Source organism: Danio rerio, chromosome 13 (assembly GCF_049306965.1).
Source record: "Danio rerio strain Tuebingen ecotype United States chromosome 13, GRCz12tu, whole genome shotgun sequence".
NCBI classification, from domain to species: domain Eukaryota; kingdom Metazoa; phylum Chordata; class Actinopteri; order Cypriniformes; family Danionidae; genus Danio; species Danio rerio.
Window position 1 is genome coordinate 5,988,830 of NC_133188.1, and position 20,662 is coordinate 6,009,491.

General features: G+C 36.4%; 1 protein-coding gene and 1 long non-coding RNA gene across 5 annotated transcripts in view; one reads left to right on the top strand and one right to left on the bottom strand.

Moving 5' to 3' along the window:
• actr2b (actin related protein 2b) overlaps positions 1-20,525 on the bottom strand; it is a 31,862-nt gene extending 11,337 nt beyond the window's left edge. For 2 of the 4 annotated variants that reach the window (XR_002459806.2, XM_021480582.3), the window contains exons 1-9: positions 20,397-20,514; positions 16,378-16,488; positions 14,913-14,927; positions 8,074-8,289; positions 7,677-7,749; positions 7,379-7,515; positions 5,368-5,517; positions 1,645-1,790; positions 1,200-1,332 (exon numbers count right to left, since the gene is read on the bottom strand). Coding sequence is in view for 3 of the 4 variants with exons in the window: in XM_021480582.3 (XP_021336257.1) it covers positions 1,200-1,332; positions 1,645-1,790; positions 5,368-5,517; positions 7,379-7,515; positions 7,677-7,749; positions 8,074-8,289; positions 14,913-14,927; positions 16,378-16,488; positions 20,397-20,444 (1,029 nt within the window). In the remaining variant the exon portion in view is untranslated. Of the gene's footprint in view, positions 1-1,199; positions 1,333-1,644; positions 1,791-5,367; positions 5,518-7,378; positions 7,516-7,676; positions 7,750-8,073; positions 8,290-14,912; positions 14,928-16,377; positions 16,489-20,396 lie in introns of all 4 variants that reach the window. The other 2 variants (NM_001017542.2, XM_005169510.5) reach the window with 2 other exon arrangements.
• Positions 1-20,662, top strand: part of LOC141377107 (uncharacterized) — a 477,282-nt gene that overhangs the window by 273,348 nt on the left and 183,272 nt on the right. The window lies entirely within an intron of this gene.

A 20,662-nucleotide genomic window follows, 5' to 3' on the forward strand; every position in this document is an offset into this window, starting at 1 on the left:
ACATTTATAATATATTACTTATATTACATTATTCATTCATTTTCTTGTCGGCTTAGTCCCTTTATTAATCCGGGGTCGCCACAGCGGAATGAACCGTTAACTTATCCAGCAAGTTTTTACGCAGGGAGAACATCCACACAGAAACGCCAACTGAGCCGAGGATCGAACCAGCGACCTTCTTGCTGTGAGGCGAACGTGCTACCCACTGCGTCTCCATTACATTATTTTATAATATTTATAATATTTAATTTATTTATTTAAATCTAAAAATGTATCGAATATCAATATTTTTCAAGGTATTGTATCAAAGTTAGAAATTCCATTATCGTGACAACACTAATCCTTACTGAAAAATGTTTTTTCCCGAAAACATGAAGAAACCATAATGTGGCAATTTTGCACACTCCTATATAACAGCCCAATGTATCGATAATTAACCAAACATCTTTTTTTTATTTCTTTAATAAACTTACTTTTCATAAATCAGACTTTACAGGTTTAAAATCCATAAGAAACTGTGTGTATCTACATTTAAAGTGGAGCTATTATGCAAATTAATACAGTTGTATGGCAACAGTGTGCGAAGATAGCCAGCCTCAAATGATAAAAATAAATGTATTCTGTTTTTATGATCACACTTAATAAAACAGTCTGCAGAAACATTTTGATTGATGTTTTCCCTTTGTACCTGTCATCAGACGGGGGAAGCCCTGCCCATTAGTGACCATCTCTACCTCATTAGTATAGACAGCCCTTAGTGAAAAGCTTATAATAATAAGATAACATTAATCCTTTTTGAATCTGCCACTATGCTGACACACAGGCATTTGTAGCCCCACCCTCTTTTGAAAGTAGGACAATCTCAAATCTTAAAGCGACAGTCACCTAAACAGCACATTTTGGATCAAAGCCTAAAAGGGTTAGTTTCAGAGAGATTTAAAACATTTTTTGTGGGGTATTTTGAGCTGAAACTTAACATACACACCTCTAGGGACACTCAAGACTTATTTTACATCTTCTAAAAAGCAGCCTAATAGGTCCCCTTTAAACTCCCATAAGAAAATACATCAAATCACTGTGAATAGTCTCTATGTCCACTTATAACGAAGCTGCTTAACTTCATTGCAAACGTAACTATTTTTGTCTACTGGTGTTTGTTGGATGACACATTTACACGTGTATTGATTGAGCAAACTTACTGAGAGCTTGTCAACATCACCCTTCAGTACCCGCTCTAGATAAAGCTGTTTAAGTTCCCTCTCCAGTCGAGACGGCAGGCCAGGATACATGGTGGATCCTCCTGACAGAACGATGTGTTTGTAGAACTCAGCCCTGAGGAACAGAGACAGCACTGATGAAAACACACATCGCAAGGTTCACAGAAACCGCAGGGTTGATTGATAGGCAGTGTAATGTGACTCATAAGTAGGATCCTCATTTATGATTGGTCAGTTGCGACATTCCAAGGTATGTTATTCTGAGATAACAACCGCTAAATAATACATCATAGATAATCAGATTATCAAATCGCCTACCCCAAGAACTAAGTGTTCATTTGTTTATTTGAATGTTACATAATGAGGCACGACTTTTATTGGAGGAAGGAACTTTTCAGAAAATGTAGGAATAGTGGTGGAGGCTGACCTGGTGTCAATATCTGCCGCTTGAATGGTGTTGAAGAGAAGTTCAGCCACGCCGACCCCTTCCACATTTATGAGGTGAGGCTGGAACAGAGCTTCTGGGGCTTCAAACCTCTCACCTCCCACCTTTATAACCCGGCCATCAGGGAGCTGGAGCCACAGAGAACAAAAAAAAAAAACACTTGTGAAAGCTTCTTATCTTAGGTCTTGACTTAAAAATATGTATTTTTTTTCGATGCGTGACATAATTGTACCAGAAACATAAACAGAAGGCAGGACACAGAGTAGCTCCTCCCCTTTCAAAAGACAGCCAATAGTGTTTTTGTTTTCATCACAGATCTGACAGTGAGAGTGCTTGGGTTCAAATAGCAATAGCAATAGAAGGGGGTGGGGCATGTCAGACTGTAGAGAGCATTTGATTGGTCAAAAGATTTGAGGCAAAGTATGAGGATAGTTCAAAAAAAAAAGTTGATCCATTTATGCAGAAATGATGAACTGCAAGCTTTACATCAGTTTTGTATCTTCTAAACATGAATTTTGTCACTGTTTTAGAGCTTCTAGATATCCTCAAGATACAAATACAGGGTTCATACAGTTTTACTACTAAAATTTCACTTTTCCAGGACTTTGGAGTAAAATTTCATGACCTAATTTTACATGTAATGTCAGCGGGTGCTTTGAACACAACTCCCCAGATGAGAGCAGCGCATGTCAGAAAGTTCATCGAGGATAAACCGCTGGATTTCATCTCACTATAGTTGTTAAACGTGATATTAAATTCATCTTGTCTCTATCTAACGACTCTTTGGTCTTTTGGATCTATTACTTGTTCTCAGGTAATGCTTTTTGGTTGAGCGCAAAGATAAGCTAATATATGAATTAATGTAACCGCGTACACTGAATCTGCATATTGACTGATGGCTTGCCTTTATTTACTATATTGTATAAATTTATTGTATGTTATACTTTTATAATGGCCATTAATGATTATTAAAACTGATATCCAGCAAAAAAGAGGGCATGTTTTGTATATTTCAACAAAAAGTAAAGAAGGCAGCTATGTTGCAGGCTTTAATTTTGTTATAAATATGCATACAGTGAAGATGACGGTCATGTAAATATTCAGCTACATGACACCTCAACATTTTCGGTGTCTGTTAAGGGAGTATCAAAATAAAAATAGGCGGTTCCTTATATCATGTTTTTATTTTATCATTAAGATAGTGAAACTACGTACTGTAGCCAGGGTGCTGTGAATGACGTTATAAAGTACACTGTTGCCTTTGAAGATTTACCCGACATGTTAGTTTTAGTTAGTTTTTCATATCAAACTTGCAAAGTCTGAACTTAGAAGAGAAGGATGCAAGACTGAACTCGGTGTACTTAATATTGAGGAAAAAGCCCCAATCAGATGTCGAATATCTACAGCATGCCTCCATTTTCAGATGTCTCCATTTTCCCCCCATCCACACTGACACAGCGCAGTGGCGTTTTAAAATGAAAACGGCCTCTTTAGCATTTCAAAAACACTTCGTTTTTGGGACTGAAAAACTCCGGGCTAGTGTGGACGGAAGGCATAACCGTAGCAAAACGTAAAACTAAAATGCATTAGTGTAAACAACCTTAGAATGAGAATCCTATCAAGTTATCTCAGAAAATAATATAATATGTGTACGTAGGAAATCTTAGGCCATGTTCACACGAACATAAGTATTTTCAAAATCACATTTTGTTTTACACAGTTTGTTCACATTTTAGATGACTGAAACCACAACTTCCTGAAAACAAATCAGAGGGAAAAAAAATATTATAGGAAATACTGTGAAAACTTCCTTGCGCTGTTAAACATAATTTGGGAAATATTTGAAAAAGAAATTCACACGGGCGATTAAAATTTGAACTTCAGCTGTATTCACCTTATTCTTCACCGACGAGTGGGCGCTGCCATTTGAATCTTTTTGGCTTGAGACTTCAGGTCTCATTCACTTCCATTCATTTTTCAGACATTAAAAACGGCTCGTTTTGCTGTTTGATGTTGCAAACGGATATTTCCTTATTATATTATTCTACTTGGTCTATATCAGGGGTGGCCAACCCTGTTCCTGGAGAGCCACCTTCCTACAGATTTCAGTTGCAACCAATATCAAACACACCTGCCTGTAATTATCATGCGGTGTTCAGGTCCTAATTAATTGGTTCAGGTGTGTTTGATCAGGGTAGCAACTGAAATCTGCAGGAAGGTGGCTCTCCAGGAACAGGGTTGGCCACCCCTGGTCTATATAGTCATGCAAACATTTGTTTGTAGAGCAAGTTGTTTGACCGTTTTCTGCTATTTATTATTCCTAATCATTTCTCCCATAGGCGACTGAACTGGAAGTTCTAAGACAATCGCGACAGGTGCACTTCCGCATTTTAGAAGAAGATAAAATAAAAGACAAGAGATTTGTGAGCCGAATTATTAAACCAGCTCAAGTGGCAGCAGGACAGCAAATATTTACGATTTATGAGAAGCATCCGGTCTGATAAATACTGTGGTATATATAACCAACCACACCTCGTGTCAACATTTGTCTCTTTCTTATCACATGCTTGGTTACTTCAAATTGGCCTTGATCATGAGACGTTCCTGTTTGACTGGCTGGACTGAGCAAAGTCTGAAGTGTAACACATGGTGACTAATGGGAAAATGGCGACGGCTGCTGGCTGTGTGGGAGTGTATAAAGAGCCCATTGAGGAGCGTCCAGAGGTCGGAAATGAACAGTTAACCAGCTTGTAAAGACTGAAGCCATGCAGGAAATGATGTTACATGCTGGTTGAGTGACTACAGACACCACACAGCCTCACTTGTTTCAAAATATATGCTTTTGATTGTGGCTTAAAAGAATAAAAGCCCTAAAAATGACAAAGTTTGTAAATTAAATCTAACGATGCACACTGTAAAAAATAGCAGTCAATGAGCAGTTATCTGTATTTTGTGATTCATGTTTGTATTTTGTATTTCTCCCTGTCTATTTATGCTTTTGAATGCCTTATGTGCACTTGATCTTTCCTCCAACAATGTTTAACGTTAAAAAGTACAAAAAAAAGTGACTTTTATTGACATTTTAATCATTTAAAGTAATAGATATTTACATTAGATGTCGTCTGCCCTGTCGTTGTCTATTGGAAGGAATGTGTCAATAGAGCCGCCATTTTAGTACAAAAGAGTCTTAGTACAAAGAGTCATGCGACTACGGTAATATCGAAAAAAATTAATATTGCGGTATGACGATATTTACAATACCGTTACATCCCTAATATATATAGTATTTATTTATATCAGACAGGGTTTCCAGTGTCTTAAAATGTTCAAATATCAACTCAAATGTTTATTATGTGATTTGCACATATATCAGATTTCTACATAGGAGCAGCCAATGGGAATCCAGCAACGTGTGCAGTTTCACTGACAGAATCTCCATCTCTGAAGAATTTCCCTGCTGGTAAATCTAATCCAGGGTGCATTTTACTCTGGAAATGTGTCCCAGCGGGAAATCTGTGAAACCACACACTAAAAGCTCCTGCCAGAAAAACCTCTGCCTCACATACTGCCCCATTTGAACCGTAACTTTCAAAAAGTCTCGGCGAGAAAGATACTTTCGCCCGGCAGGCTGTTAACACCTTTTCAGAAAGCAGCCTTGCGCTAAAACGGATCATGAAACTCCTCTGAGTGTCGCGTGAAACTGACCGTGTAGGACTCCACCAATACGGTGGTCTCCAGAGCGAGCTTCTGCTCCTGCTCGATGTTGTATCCCACATAGCAGAGATTCTCCTTCATCATGCGCACCGTCTCGAAGTCTGCTGAATGGTTAAAGGCGTAACCTCGCAGCAACAGCAACTGTGGACAGCAAAGAAATGAAATATAAAAAATTGCCAAAAATATTACTAATTAAAAATGGAATAAATCAAATTAAGTAATTATCTGCAGGCCCACAGGGAATCTGCACGTGCAGAAAGCTACAGATTTCTAGCTCACCATTAATTTATTTACTTGTGTAAATTTATATTTATTCAGTTTTTTTTTTGAGTAATATTATTGAATAATTATTATTCAATAATATTTAAATATTATTGAAGAAATTTTTATAAAATTTATTTACAATACAGTTAATATTTTCTGTTTTTTAGTAGATATATTATGTGAAAGACTTGATTTGTTTTCTAAATAAGTGGATATAACTGGATTTGCATTGCTAACGTTAAATGTTAAGGGCTCTTTTTTTAACAATCTAGGCGCAAAGTCTAAAGTGCATGGCGCAAAAGCATTAAGTGTTTCCGAATCCATTTTTGCTATTTTAAGGATGGAAAAATACAATTTCCACACTGGCGCATGGTCTAACATGGTTGTGCTTATTCTCTTGATGAGTTAGAGGTGTGTTTTGAGCATAACGTGCATTAAACCTATCAGTCTCATCTCCTATTCCCGTTAAGAGTCAGATGGTGCAATTGCTATTTACATGGCGGACTTCGTAAGTGGCCAAACTGAATGTGTCACTAGCGAGAAAACAGTCAAGCAGAGCATCTGCAGTGCAAGGATAAAGAACGAGCCTGCTCCAATTGGACTATACTTTCTCTATACTTTAACCCTTTACTTTACTCCTTTACTTTTGTGGATAAGGAAATGGTGTTGTACGCACTTCACTGAAGACATCCACTAGCCTACATAGTTCATTTTGTTTGTTAAGCACAAAGATTTGTTTCAAACTGTTTCTTAATTTAGTTCTAATTTCGATTTTTTAGTTATGATTCTCTAAAAACAAATCTGCATAAATGTGCAGTTTTCTTTTTTCTTTTTACTAAATTCTCTACAGAAATAGCAAAACATGTCTGCAGATTCTGTCTTTCTGAAATTATCAGCCAGTTTTCATCAGAGACCAGTCATTTGACATTAGGGGCTCTATTTTAATGATTTTTGGGTAAATACTTGCACATTTTACAGTAATGCTGATTAACTTGCATTGACTTTGTAACCAAATAAAGTAAACTAAACTTATAACTGTCACTATAATTTGCTTTGTATTTTGTTCATACATTTTAATTCCTGCTATGTTCAGAACACTGTTAAAGGAACACTTATTCTTGGAAATAGGCTCATTTTACAAGTCTTATCAGTTGAGAATTAATCAATCGAGTTTTCAGGGTCTGACAGGGTCACTTTTAGCTTAGCATAAATCATTAAATCAGATTAGACCATTAGCATCTCAATCAAAAATTGCAAAAACTGATCATGGTTATTTTTCCTCTGTAGGAAATTAAATTATTTTTTTCTCTGTTTTACATCTTGTACATAGACTCATGGAAAATGAAAAATTACCCCATGGAAATTTATTTTCGATGGGCGTGCGGTGGTTTTTACATTTAAACGAATGTAACGATTTTGTTTAATAAACTAAAACTGACTAGATTTGTCCACTGTAAAAAAAATATTTTAAAAGTTGAATCAAATAAACCTTATGAGTTACTTTAATTTAAATGACATTACATTAAAATTTCTACTCTAAAGTGCTGTTTTTCAGTTGTTTTATGTAGATAGTGTGTTTGACTGCTGCGTTTGTGCATCTTATTTTTCAGCTTAAGCACATGACAAATGTTTAAAAAAACGTGTTACTAAAAATATGTTTAGCTTATTGAATTAGGTAGTTGAAAATTATACTTAATGTTTTAACCAAGATGATGAAGCACAGTGAACTCTTCTCTACCTTAATGAGATAGCGTGTAATGTCTCGTCCCGCAATGTCCAGCCTCCTCGTAAGATGGGGCAAAGAGAAGCCCTCGTACACAGGACAAATGTGTGTGACGCCATCGCCCGAATCCACCACCACCCCTGTCAAAAGGCCTGGGTGTCGCACAACACAAATACATAATGCGATGTTTGAAATGAGCTTAAAGTGGACAAATTTGCTCAGATAAAACTTTTTTAAATCATCATGTTAAGCAATTATTTTACATATAATGAGGTTAAAAAACATAATAAAGTTTGAAAACAGGCTAACTTACCTTGAGCATAGAGTGTTAGCACAGCCTGGATGGCTATGTAAACGCCTGTAAACTGGTATGTCTCAAACATGACCTAAAGGACAGCGAGAAAAAGACGGATCAACTTTTTTTAAACAACTTTTTTTGTTCTTGAAGGACTCATTTAGGAGTTGATAGAGAGACTATTTTCCATTTTTGAGGACTAACATTTAAAAATATTTCCTTTCAAGTCTCTCCAGGTTAAAATGTCTCCAAAATAAAAAAGATCCAAATAAAAACTTTTGGAGATGACTAATACAAACATAAATTTATAGCAACATAACACAAGAAATGTTATGTGAATTTACGGAGAGCATCACTTCTTATCACTTTTCAATGGATTAAAAGGTGAAATGTGATTTGGTCAGACTCCACACACCTCTATGATCTTCTCGCGGTTCTTGGTCGGGTTCATTGGAGGCTCTGTGAGGAGGATCTTGCAGTCACGCGAGTTGATATTGAGCTTCTCCGGACCGAAAGTGTAATCCCATAAGTGCTTCATGTCATCCCAGTTCCTGACGATTCCATTTTCCATTGGATAATTGACCTCCAGCATTGAGCGCAGTTCACTTGCTTCATCTCCCACCATCAGATCCTGAGTAAATCACAGGTCAAACGTTGAAAGCTCAAAACTATGATGACAAAACCAAAATCAGTAACAAATTCAATGTGGCATGGTATTTCCACAACAGATGCATGGCACCAAGAATCTCAGATTTAAAAGCAATTATTTGCACCACAATTCTGTGAGCAAAAGATCATGTTTTAGCGCACTAAATCACTTTAATTAACTTTAATAAAAGTTAAAATACGAAAAGGAAATGAATAACTAACCAAAATTAAGAGAAAGCACCAACAATAATAAATGACTAAAAACACTAGCAATACACAAAATAGCAAATTATTAAAAAGTCCAGGTATAGTCAATTACTAACGTCTATCGAGTGGTAGACATTCGACCTTTAAAATGAATTATTTACAATGTGTCTTGTAATCCTCTTCAGCAGTCATCTGTAATGCAAGGAATGTTGTGATTGGTTGTCAATCAGAATTTCGCAAGCATCTGATTGGCTGAATTCCTGTCATATTGTATCTTGGTTTTTGTTGAGCAAGCAAGTCGGCTGATGTTGCATGCGCACAAAAGGGACAACAAAACCTCAAAACTGAGTTAACGTCCGTGGAACAAGCCATTTTGCAGGCTCAAAACATAATCTCTTGCACGCAAAATTGTATATGTATGCGCAACAAGTAATTTTGTGCACTCATTATGTTTTGCACGAAAAATGCTTGACGCATACAACAATCCATTTTTAGCATTAAAATCATGATTTTTTTGCACACAGAATTGTGGCACAAATAGAACTCCATAGATTTACCACAGCCGATACACATTGTGTGCAGGGTTACAGTACGAGGCACAAGGAAGCCTCTGTAACAGCTCATAGAAAGAGCTTAAGCACACCAAACACTAGGGCTGCACAATATATCGGAAAATTATTGTTATCGCGATATTAGTAAGCTCGGTATCCATAGTGAAGAGAGGTGCAAAAAATAACGTTTTTTGAGGGATGAACTAAAATGAAAGTCTGGGCCAAAGCTGAAAATCTTTATACCCGCCAACTCAGAAGGAGCTGTACTGCTATTGGTTAGAAGATGAACCTTAAGCTGAAAACAAACACTAATAAGAGATGAGAAATGACAATAACCAATAATTTCCATTTATTTCCAGTATCTAATTATTTGCATGTTCACAGTTTTATACAGGACAAGTAGTATACACAACTGTTTCCACAGATACACACTCAGCTATCGGTTCAGTACTCTGTGTCAGCTGACACACTGAGCTCAGGTATCAGTTCAGTACTCTGTATCGGCCGATACCCTGAGCTCAGTATCGGGTCAGTACTTTGTATTGGCCGATAACCTGAGCCCAGGTATCGGGTCATTACTCTGTATCGGCAGATACCCTGAGCTTAGGTATTGGTTCATTACTTGGTATCGACCAACTATCTGAGCTCAGTATTAGTTCAGTAATTAGTTTTGGCCGACACTCTTGAGGTCAGGTATCGGTTCATTACTCTGTATCAGCCAATACCCTAAGCTCAGGTATCGTTCATTATTCAGTATCAGCCAATACCCTGAGCTCAGGTATCGGTTCAGTACTCAGTATCGGCTGATAACCTGAGCTCTGGTATCAGAATAGGTATCGAGAAAGGAAAAAGGGAATTAGAACATCCCTAGTTTATTTTAGCGTGATCATTACATAAATTGTTTGTTTTTTGAATTGCTTTATTATAGGAAAATGTTATATCGCAAGAAATATCGATTTCCCAGTATCATGCAGCCCTAGTAAACACGGCTGCTGAGGTGAGATGGACATACGGACAGATGTTGCATTCATTTGCTAAAACCAGCATGCACAACAGCAGATCTTCATGCATATGTTAGTCTTTTTTCATTCAAAAGCTTCTCTAGATGAACCTTCACAACCTTTGTTTGGAATTGATTTCACCCAAAAAAATTGTCATCTTTCATCATTTTCATTTAATCCTTCACTTGTTCCAAACCTGTTTGAGTTTCTGTTGAAAACAAAGGACGATGTACTGAAAAAGGTTGGAAAAAAAGCAGCCAATGATATCCATATTTTTTTGTTCCTACTATAGATGTCAATGACTGCTTTTTAATTTTCACATTCTTCAGAATACCTTGTTTAGTGTTCAACAAAAGAAAGAAATTCACTGCAACTTTAGTGTAAAAAGTAAATCAGACAAACATCTTAGGCAAACTCATTTTAACATACAATGATTTGGGATACTGCACATTCTAACCTTTTATATTGGGCCAAATGTGCCAATTTTCACCAATTAGACACTACTTTTTCAAGGTTACCTCTGTGGAAAAAAACAAATGTGGAAAAAAAGGAAGTGATAGTGGACCCGAAAAGACTGGGTGATTGCAGTCAAGTATTTATCCATGGTAATATTATCGAAAAAGTGTGGGTCATTGACCGTAGACTCACTTGGAAAGCCCACACTGACTTAATCTGCTCAAAGTTCCAACAAAGACTATGTATTTTTAAGTATACTCAGACTGATTGGAGTAAGCAAAAACGTTATGTTGCTGTTTTATAAAGCAGTTTTGGGAAGTTTTTACAAAATTATGGTATGCAGGCTTGGTATGGTTATTTAGTTCAATCAAAAACACAACTTGCACATCATGTTAAAGTTGCCACAAAAGTGATTGATGTAAGAGAGTATACATCACTCCAGGAATGCTCAAGTAATAGCAAATGAACTAAATCATGTTTTTGTCCAATGTATGAAGTACTGCCATTGGGGGAAGAGTCCAAGATACATTTTCTGAAAAAGACAAAGTATAACTCAACTTAACACAACAAAACACAATGTAATGCAATGCAACTGAACGCAATGCAATGCAACTGAACTCAACTCATCGTAAATGAACACAACTGAACAAAATGCAACGCAACTCAACGCAAAGCAACTGAACACAACGCAACTGAATGTAACTGAATGTAACTGAACGCAAAGCAACTGAACGCAATGCGTCTCAATGCAACCGGACTGAACGCAATAATGCAACTCAAAACAATACAACTAAACCCAACGCAAAGCAACTGAATGCAACTGAATGCAACAGAACTAAACGCAACGCAACTTCAACCAAATCTAACTCAATTGAATGCAACACAACAGAACCCAACCCGATCGAACACAACCCGACCAAACGTAACCTGACCGAATGTAACCCGACCAAATGCAGCTTCAACGAACGCAGCTCTACCGAACGCAACTCAACCGACCGTATCTCGACCGACCGCAACTCAACCGACCACAACTCGTCCGAACGCAACTCGACCAAATGCAACTCGACCGAACGGAACTCAACTGAACGCAAGGTAATTAACCTCTACTGAATGCAACACAACTGAACAACTGAAAGCAAGGCAAAAAACACAACTCAAATGCATTCTGACTTCAGCATCTTTTGTTGACTGGACCAGCTAGCAAACTGGGGGAGAGGGGTCTGGATGCAGATTTGGTGCAGGTGCAAGGTGAGCTGCATGCAATGCTTTTAACCCCTAACCCTACCCCTCACAATGCCGTCACTAGCTCCGATGTGTCTGACATTGCAAGTCTAAGATATGCAGTCTCAGCTTGCAAATGCAAGTCTGCATCCAGATACTATAAAACCGGGGCATAAATCTGAGGTATAGCTAAGTATAATGTAATGCAGCCTTTTGTTTACACTTATAATTGCGAAATGGCTTAGCAAACACCTCTAATAAACATCAAGGCCTTGGATGAAGCACTGCAAGCTAATTGTATGGATTATCATGGTCTGCACAAGTACTGTGTGTTCTTTGGCACCAGTACAGGAGTACAGGACGTGTCTGGTAATGCCATGTGTTTTCAATGGAGCCCTGCTGTCTTCAAATTTCATCTGTCTGAGCAACTTCCTGGGCACAGAAACATTTTGTTTATCTGAGCTGAAGGGATATTTAGTGAAGTGTTCTGCATGTGAAAAGAAATATCTTGTGAACGCTGCTACTGACACATCAGAACCTATTTAAAGCTTCTTGGTTTTCGTCTAGTTCCTTAAACATCATTTGTAGAGGCCCGAGGACATTGAACAGACAGAAAGGATGATGGGCAGTTCCACAAAGTGCAGAGGCATCAACATTTCCCTCCATCTTAAAGCAGACTTCTGCTAAATCTATTTGCGGACCGGAGGAGGAGAAGGAAATTAGGCTATAATGTCTGGTGGGGATCTGAAGGGTTGCCAGGTTCTGTGAAAGACATTTGCAACTTTGAAACAGAAGAGAAAGTGCAGGGTAAGAGCACTTTGAGCATCGCTCTGTGGCTAATTTTGGAATAAAAATTGAAATTAGGCACACAAAAAACTAATAAACATAATAGTAAAATACGTATTAGTAAATAAAACCTCAAAATCATTCTCCTTGATAGATAAATTAAGACAGAAACAGACAAAAAAAATAAACTAAGGTTAGACTTAGGGCTGGGTGATAACGTTATTAATGGAAACTGTTATATTTTATCTGTTTGATTTAGTTTGATACTGTTAATGAACAGACTTGATACACTTTTCAATGTGGCTATATGCATATATATGTATATGACCCCCTGATTTATTAGCCATCCTGTTTATTTTTCCTCAATTTGTGTTTAACGGAGAGAGGATTTTTTTCAACACATTTCTAAGCATAATCACACCCCTACAAGAGCAAGCTCCTGATTGGTTAACGTGGCGCGAATGTCCGCTGATGTTCAGATTTTTAAACTTGCACGTTAAGCGCATCAATTATGCAAAACGCTCAACTTGCACCACTTTATTCGCACGAATCACGTCATTCGTGCCCCCTCATTTGCGGTTATCGCGCAGCAGGATGTCTATTAGTGTCTTTGCATTGACTTAACATGTAAATCACTCGCTCTTGACGCTTCTTGCAAGTCTGGTGTAAACACAGCATAATAATAAAGGAACAAAAGGAGGTTGGCCTCATGATCTTGTTCCTTTCAAGTGCGCATGCGCATTAGCTAAGAACTAAATTCAAGAGACGGTTGTTTCATTTTATTGGTGATTGCAAAATACAGTTTAAGTCAGAATTATTAGCCCCCCTGTTTATTTTTTCCCCAATTTCTGTTTAACGGAGAGAGGATTTTTTTTCAGCACATTTCTAAACATAATAGTTTTATTAACTCATTTCAAATAATTGATTTAGTTTATCTTTGCCTTGATGACAGTAAATAATATTTGATTAGATATTTTTAAGACACTTCTATATAGCTTATAGTGACATTTAAAGGTTTAACCAAGTTAATTAGGTTAACTAGGCAGGTTATGGTAATTAGGCAAAGTATTGTATAATGATGGTTTGTTCTGTAGGCTATCAAAAAAAATAGCTTAAAGGGGCTAATAATTTTGACCTTAAAATGGTGTTTAAAAAAATGAAAAACTACTTTAATTCTAGCCAAAATAAAGCAAATAAGACTTTCTTCAAAAGAAAAAATATTATCAGACAACTGTGAAAATTTTCTTGCTCCGTTAAACATCATTTAGGAAACATTGAAAAAAAAAAAAAACATAAAATTCATAAAATTCAAAAGGGAGCTAATAATTTTGACTTTTGAATTATATATACATATATATATATATATATATATATATATATATATATATATATATATATATATATATATATATATATATATATATATATATATATATGAGTATCAGGGTGTATACAGGAATCAGAATGAAATTCGAAACATTTTAAGACCTTTTTAAAGACTCTGCCCATACATTAAGACCTCATCGCCAACATTTTAACTTGCAGTATATTTATATATATATATACTCTCTATTTCAGAGGTCACTTTCTCTATTTTCTATTTCAGAGGTCACCACAGAGGAATGAGCTGCCAACTATTCTAACATATGTTTTATGCAGCGCGTGCCCTTCCAGTCGCAACCCAGTACTGGGAAACACCTATAAACACTTTATAAATTATTTATAGTCATTATAAAATTACTATCATATGGTTGTATCAATGCAAATGATAAATAATAAAAAAAAATAATAATAAAAAAAAATAATAATAATAATAAACTGCTTGGTTAAACTAAAATTATAAATGTATTGATATAAAATAGTGCTTCTCCAAATGAAATAATTCTCAAATAACCTAAATCAAATAAAAAAGTGAAGGTGAATTCTCTTTTTATAAAATAAAAATACATTTCAAATTAGCAATTGGTAACATGATGGTACAACTATTTCAGTCATTTGAAAAAAACAATTAAATAAAAGCAATTAATTAAACATTTGCTCCATGGAGGAAGAGAATTCTGCTACATGTGAGTCACAATTACATTTAGATAAGCTACTTTAGAAGCATGTTGAAGTTTCTGATTTGTTTGTTTTCTTTTGTTCATTCCACTGTGGTGACCCCTGATAAATAAGGGACTAAGCTGAAGGAAAATGATTGAATAAATGTTTTGCTAAATCACCCAGCCATGGTTATAAGGCATTAGAGATTTTACAAAACAAATAAAAGAACTAAAAAACCCTAAAGACAGGCAACTATATGAACACGCCTGAAATACGGCAAGGTGCAACACAATCTCCTCAGCAGGCGGTAAGTGTTAAACACAGCGCACGCAGACTGCACTTACCATCTTTTTGTTATTCTACTTCACCATGTGAAGAACCAGAAGAAAAAGAGCGTAAATATGACAAGAAATTCAAATAGGAGACGTTAAAGACTTTCTTTCAAATAACAAAGCAAATTAAATTTTAAAAGTAGTTCCTACTGTTGAAGACAAAACTATTTGCCCTCCTGAGAATGACTGAATCAATCAATTAATCAATCAATCAATCAATCAATCAATCAATCAATCAATCAATCAATCTATCTATCTATCTATCTATCTATCTATCTATCTATCTATCTATCTATCTATCTATCCACCCATCCACATCCATCCATCCATCCATCCATCCATCTTAAGTGCTGTTTAATAGAGAGAAACATTTCAACACATTTGTTAAATTAAACATAATGATTTTAATACCTCTTTTTCTAATAACTAAATAATTTTGTCTTTGCCATGATGACAGTACAAAATATTTTACTGGATATTTTGCAAGATACTAGAGTAATTTGAAGGCTTAACCAGGTTAATTAGGTTAACCAGGCAAGTTCCATTAATTAATCATTGGACAACAGTGGTTTGTTCTGCAACCAAATGGATTTTTTATGTTTTGCGTTAACTTATTAATATAATTAATTATTATTTTATCAAATGTTAAGGCAGCTGTTTTTTAGTATATAATATTTTCAAACTATGTTAAAACACTGGCTCTACACATACTGGGAAGCCATAGGTCACAAGCGGTAGGGTGATTGTTTAGTATTGGCTTGAGAAAGGCATCATCTCACTTCTCAACCAATGAAAACATTTGCGGCGGGGCTAGGACAGTCGCTGCTGCCATGATATGAACAGGATGGTACAAAAATTATGGATCAAAATGGTAAACTCTTAAATGCAAATTTTCAGTTTAAAACACTTCCAAACTGCTATAAATAAATAAATAAATAAATAAATAAATAAATAAATAAATAAATAAATAAATAATTAAAATAAAAATTTTAACTGTAAAATGTTATGGGACTGTTATGTTTTTGTACTTGTTCATACACTTACTCGGTACTTTTAAAATAAAAGTACACTTCTTTTGAAATCACTATTGATTTTTGTGCATAATGTGATTAATCACATATAACCTTGTGAATATTCACAATTTGAAAAATGTATCGTTGCCCAGCAATACTTATAATATTAACCTTATGTATACATTTTTTAAAATGTTTTTATTATTTATTTTTTTTATTCAGCCAAAGCAAATGAAATACAACTTTCTTCAGAAGAAAAATATAAAAGGAGATACTGTGAAAAATGTAAAAGATCACTTGGGAAATATTTGAAAAAGAATTCAAATTTCACAGGAGGGCTCATAAATTTGTCTTCAACAGTAAACAAAGGCATAAAAGCACAGAAATCTCTGACATTATTTAAAAAAAACAAACAAACGCCATGTTAATTATGTGACCTGGCAGAGTGTGAATGTGGAGCTCACCTTAATCTCAATGTTGCCCACTTTAGCTGTGGATCGGATGATAGGTCGGCCCACCAGTGCCGGGAAGATGTGCTCTGGGAAGTTGGACCCAGCGTAGCCACATTTCACAAACTGATGGAATAAGAGAGAGAAAGACAGAACATTTTGTGATGAATACTGTGATCATCCAGCAAAATAAAAGTACATGTATGACTACATTATTAATATTTATAATCTACACTATAATTTGAGTTGTGGTTTTTAGGTGACTTTTTGAACAACAAACAACCATATATTATACCTTTGTTTTCAAATAAAAAAATTAAATGAACAAAAATGAAATTCACCACTAGATGGCGTGTATTCACAACAAACAAAAGTGTAGTTTGATGACTGCATGACTGGGTGTAGAATCATGCGAGTTGCTGTAGAGTAAGGTTGAAAGCAGTCAAACACTGAAGCAAATGCTGATGAGAGATGAGTGTGACTCGGCAGGAAAGCAGCAGAGCTTTGCTGCTTTCCAGTCTGCAAAAACCTCTGTAGTCCTATGCATATAAAAGTACTTTAGGAGGAGCACAGTGGCTCAGTGGTTAACACTGTCACCTCACAGCAAGAATGTTGCTGGTTTGAGTCCCGGCTGGGTCAGTTGGCATTTCTGTGTGGAGTTTGCATGTTCTCCGCGTGTTGTCATGGACTTCCTCCGGGTGCTCCGGTTTACCCCACATGTGGCATGGGTGAACTGGATGATCTAAATTGGCCTTAGTGCATGAGTGTGTGTGTGTGTGTGAATGCCAAAGTGTATGGGTGTTTCCCAGTACTGGGTTAAGACTGGAAGAGCATCCACTGCATGAAACATACTGTACATTGCAGACTCAACATTGCAGATCCTGTAGCAAAAAAATATATAAAAAATAAATAATAATAATAATATTTTTTTTTTTAAATTGCAATATATTTTGTTCAGCTCTAATCCAACTGCAGAATTTAAAATAATAAATAATGACGTCATTTTAATGTGCAATATACTCTCTTAGTATTTTCTATATTTAAAAGAGCTCCAAATAATTGCATTGTTGCATTTATACATACAAAACTAGCTAAAACAACACAATTCTTGAAGTTTTTTTATTTTTTTTTTATGGGACATCTTAATTGTTTTGTTCAATCAATTTAAAGGGTCACGAAACACCAAAACACATTTTTTGAGCTGTTAATAGTCGTATATGTGTCCCACACTGCTAAAAACACTATTAGGACACCTATATTTCACTAAAAAGTGTAAATTGGTTATTTTTGCATTATTTCAAGCAAATTCGTACTTCCGGTTTGAAACAAATTTTTGAAGCTGCGTCACGGTCATGACATAATAGCCTGTATTCCAGCGTGCAGACTGGACATCTGTGCCAGAGTGTGTCTTATTACGTCTCAGAGTGTGCTGCATTAATGCATGAGTAAAGCTTGGTTCAAACCAATCAGCGCGCTCTATTGTGCAACTTCATTAATATTCATTAATGTCACAGTGTTTAGACGACAGAGACGCCACGTTGTGCTGGCAAAACAAGCGTGAAGTGTAGCTTTTATAGTTTGCTGCAGTTAAGTTTTGTTTTTATTTTCTCTCTGTGAGAGCTCAGACTCGCGTGTGGATTACCAGTGTACGCGACGCTCGACAACAATAACTTGCGTGTCTAAGGAGGAACATTGTTTACCTGAGAGCAGTTCTCATCTGCAAACGCTGAGATCTGGATTCGCTTGTAGTTTCCTCTTAATAAAGACGCAGCTCTAGTTGCTGGTGATTGTCCTGTCTCTACAGATTTGGTAAGTGAGCGACCAGTGCTCTTTGTTTATTCAGTTTGTTCGTATCGAACTATTGCGCCGAGTGTAAACACGTTAGCACCACAACCAAACTTTAACCTCGTGTAGGGTTTTCACCGCATTTTGTGACCGGAATAACACACGCGGCTTTCTGACGCTACCTGCCGTGTTCATCTAAGTTTCCGGGAAATGCTGAGTTTTTTTTTCTCTCATTCGCCGTGCGGTATCAAACACTGCATGAAAAATACACGCTTAGAGCAGTTCCTCGAATCAAATATCTCGTTTGTCGCGAGGGGCATGAATGAATTCCCTGAATGAAAGAGCCAAACTGCAGTTAAAGTCCAGCATTTAATAATTTGGCAAATAATTTGACTACAGATGTCCATGTAAACACAGTCACTTTCTCCCCTGTGTGTGTGTGTTTTGACTCTGAAACTCGCGCATACCAAAATAGACACTCTCACACCATCCCACTTTAGTTCCTCCGACACTCCCCCCTAAACAGAGCTGGACACGCCCACTTTTCTGACTTTTTCTAAAGTAGAGGTGTGAAAACACCCTGCTGAAACGAGGGGGTTTCATGGCCCTTTAAAGTTGTAAAAAAAAAAATAAGTTTAAAGGAACCCAGCATTTTTTACAGTGTAAAATGGCAATTATATGCAATTGTTTTTGTAAGTTTATGCATGATCCGTCATCACAGACTCTTACATAGCTTTTTGTTTTAATCCAGGCTCATCAGACATTCTGCAAGAAGAAATCTATGAAAATAAAGTGATTGACCAGTGTACTACTAGACGACTACTATCAGCCCTTTCACACATTTAACCTTTTCTGCAAAATTGCCAGCAACTTTCCAGACCAGGATCATGAGAACAGCCCTCATTTTGTTCAAAGAAATAGTTCACCCAAAATAAAAATAGAAACAAATCGTACTTATAGTCCAGTGGTTCTAAACTTCAACAAATGTCTTTCTTCTACTGAACACAAATCAAGACACAAGGAGTCTGAAGAATGCTGAAAAAAAAAACAGTCATTGACATCCATAGTAGTAGGATCAAAAATACAATACTATGAAAGTGAATGGTTGTTTTTTCCATCATTCTTAGTCTTCTTTGTGTTCAACAGAAGAAAATAAACTTTTTAAAACACCTTTTTAAAAGGGATGGTCATTTTGTGTTGACTTTCCCTTTAAGACACTGAACAATAGTTTTTTACTCAAAACTTCTAATGATAATAAACCTTCCTGAACATTAAGAAAGAAGTTAAGTCGCTTGTTTCTTCCAGCTCGTGTGAATCGTTTATAACAGATCTTTGAATAAAAAAAAACTGTAATGTCTTGTTTCTCATCTTAACACTATTCCAAAAATGGTCTGGAGGCTTTCACGCTCGTTCATTGGTCATTCGACATGTAGAGAAATGCTTTCAGGCTGTGGTTTTGACATCACTTCCTTCTGACTCATGCTTCTCTGTTTCACTGACTTGGTTTGTTTACTAAAAATACATTATTAAAACATTCACATTACTTCTTCTTCTACCTCGAGTTGAGCTTCAAACATGCTGACGTCGCCAAAATTGTGATGTCAGGACAAAACCAGCGAAATTCCAGAGCTCACTATATCAGCATTATTCTAATGTGCAAAGAATGTATTGAATGATTAACCAGGATTGAGCATCACTGAACATTAGTGCAGCTCCTATCCACTGAAACCGAGAGATGAGGAAGTGCCATCACCCATAGCTTGTAATATGCAAAAATAGTTTGAAAGCAAGTGGCAGCAACATTCACAGTGAATGGGGAATGGCATGTAACCATAGCAACGCAAAATTCATATTAATAATATGTTATGCAAGAAAGCTGCTAGCATATCGCTGCAAGAATGAGCTCTGAAGGTTTGGTCATGCAGTTAATTCGATTATTTGTGTCAATGTGTTGTTATTATTGTATTATGAAGCGACATTTGCAGTTAATTCAACCAACGCCATGCTACGATTCTCTCCTAACGAAAGAATATGAGATATCGAGTCTGCTGCAGAATGAAAGCTGGATATAAAGCAGAGAAATAAAGCCACAGTCAGATAACACAGCAGAGAAAGCAGCTGTCAGACATTCTTTATAGCTGCGCTAAGCTTTCATGACTTCCTGTTAGGGGTCTATCGGTCTTATTATCATGTCACTCGAAATAAAAGCTCGACAAGACAAACGTCGCGTGTTAGCGTTGCGGACGTACCCCTGTTCCGTTATCACAAACCACCACTTTTCTTCCTTGGCTGTCCATCTTTCAGAGACCCAGAGGAGCCGTCAGAGGAAGCCGAACTTTCTCAACAAAGTGCTTCTAGCACTCAAACAGCAGCGCAGGGTTTCACTTCCTGTTCCAGACAGTTGCGCGAGAAGACAAGCCTGTTTTTTTTACACAAGCCCCGCCTCCTACGCTGTTTTTTTTTTATAATTGACAAATTTTATTAAATAAAAAAACATTTAAAATGTCTTATCAAT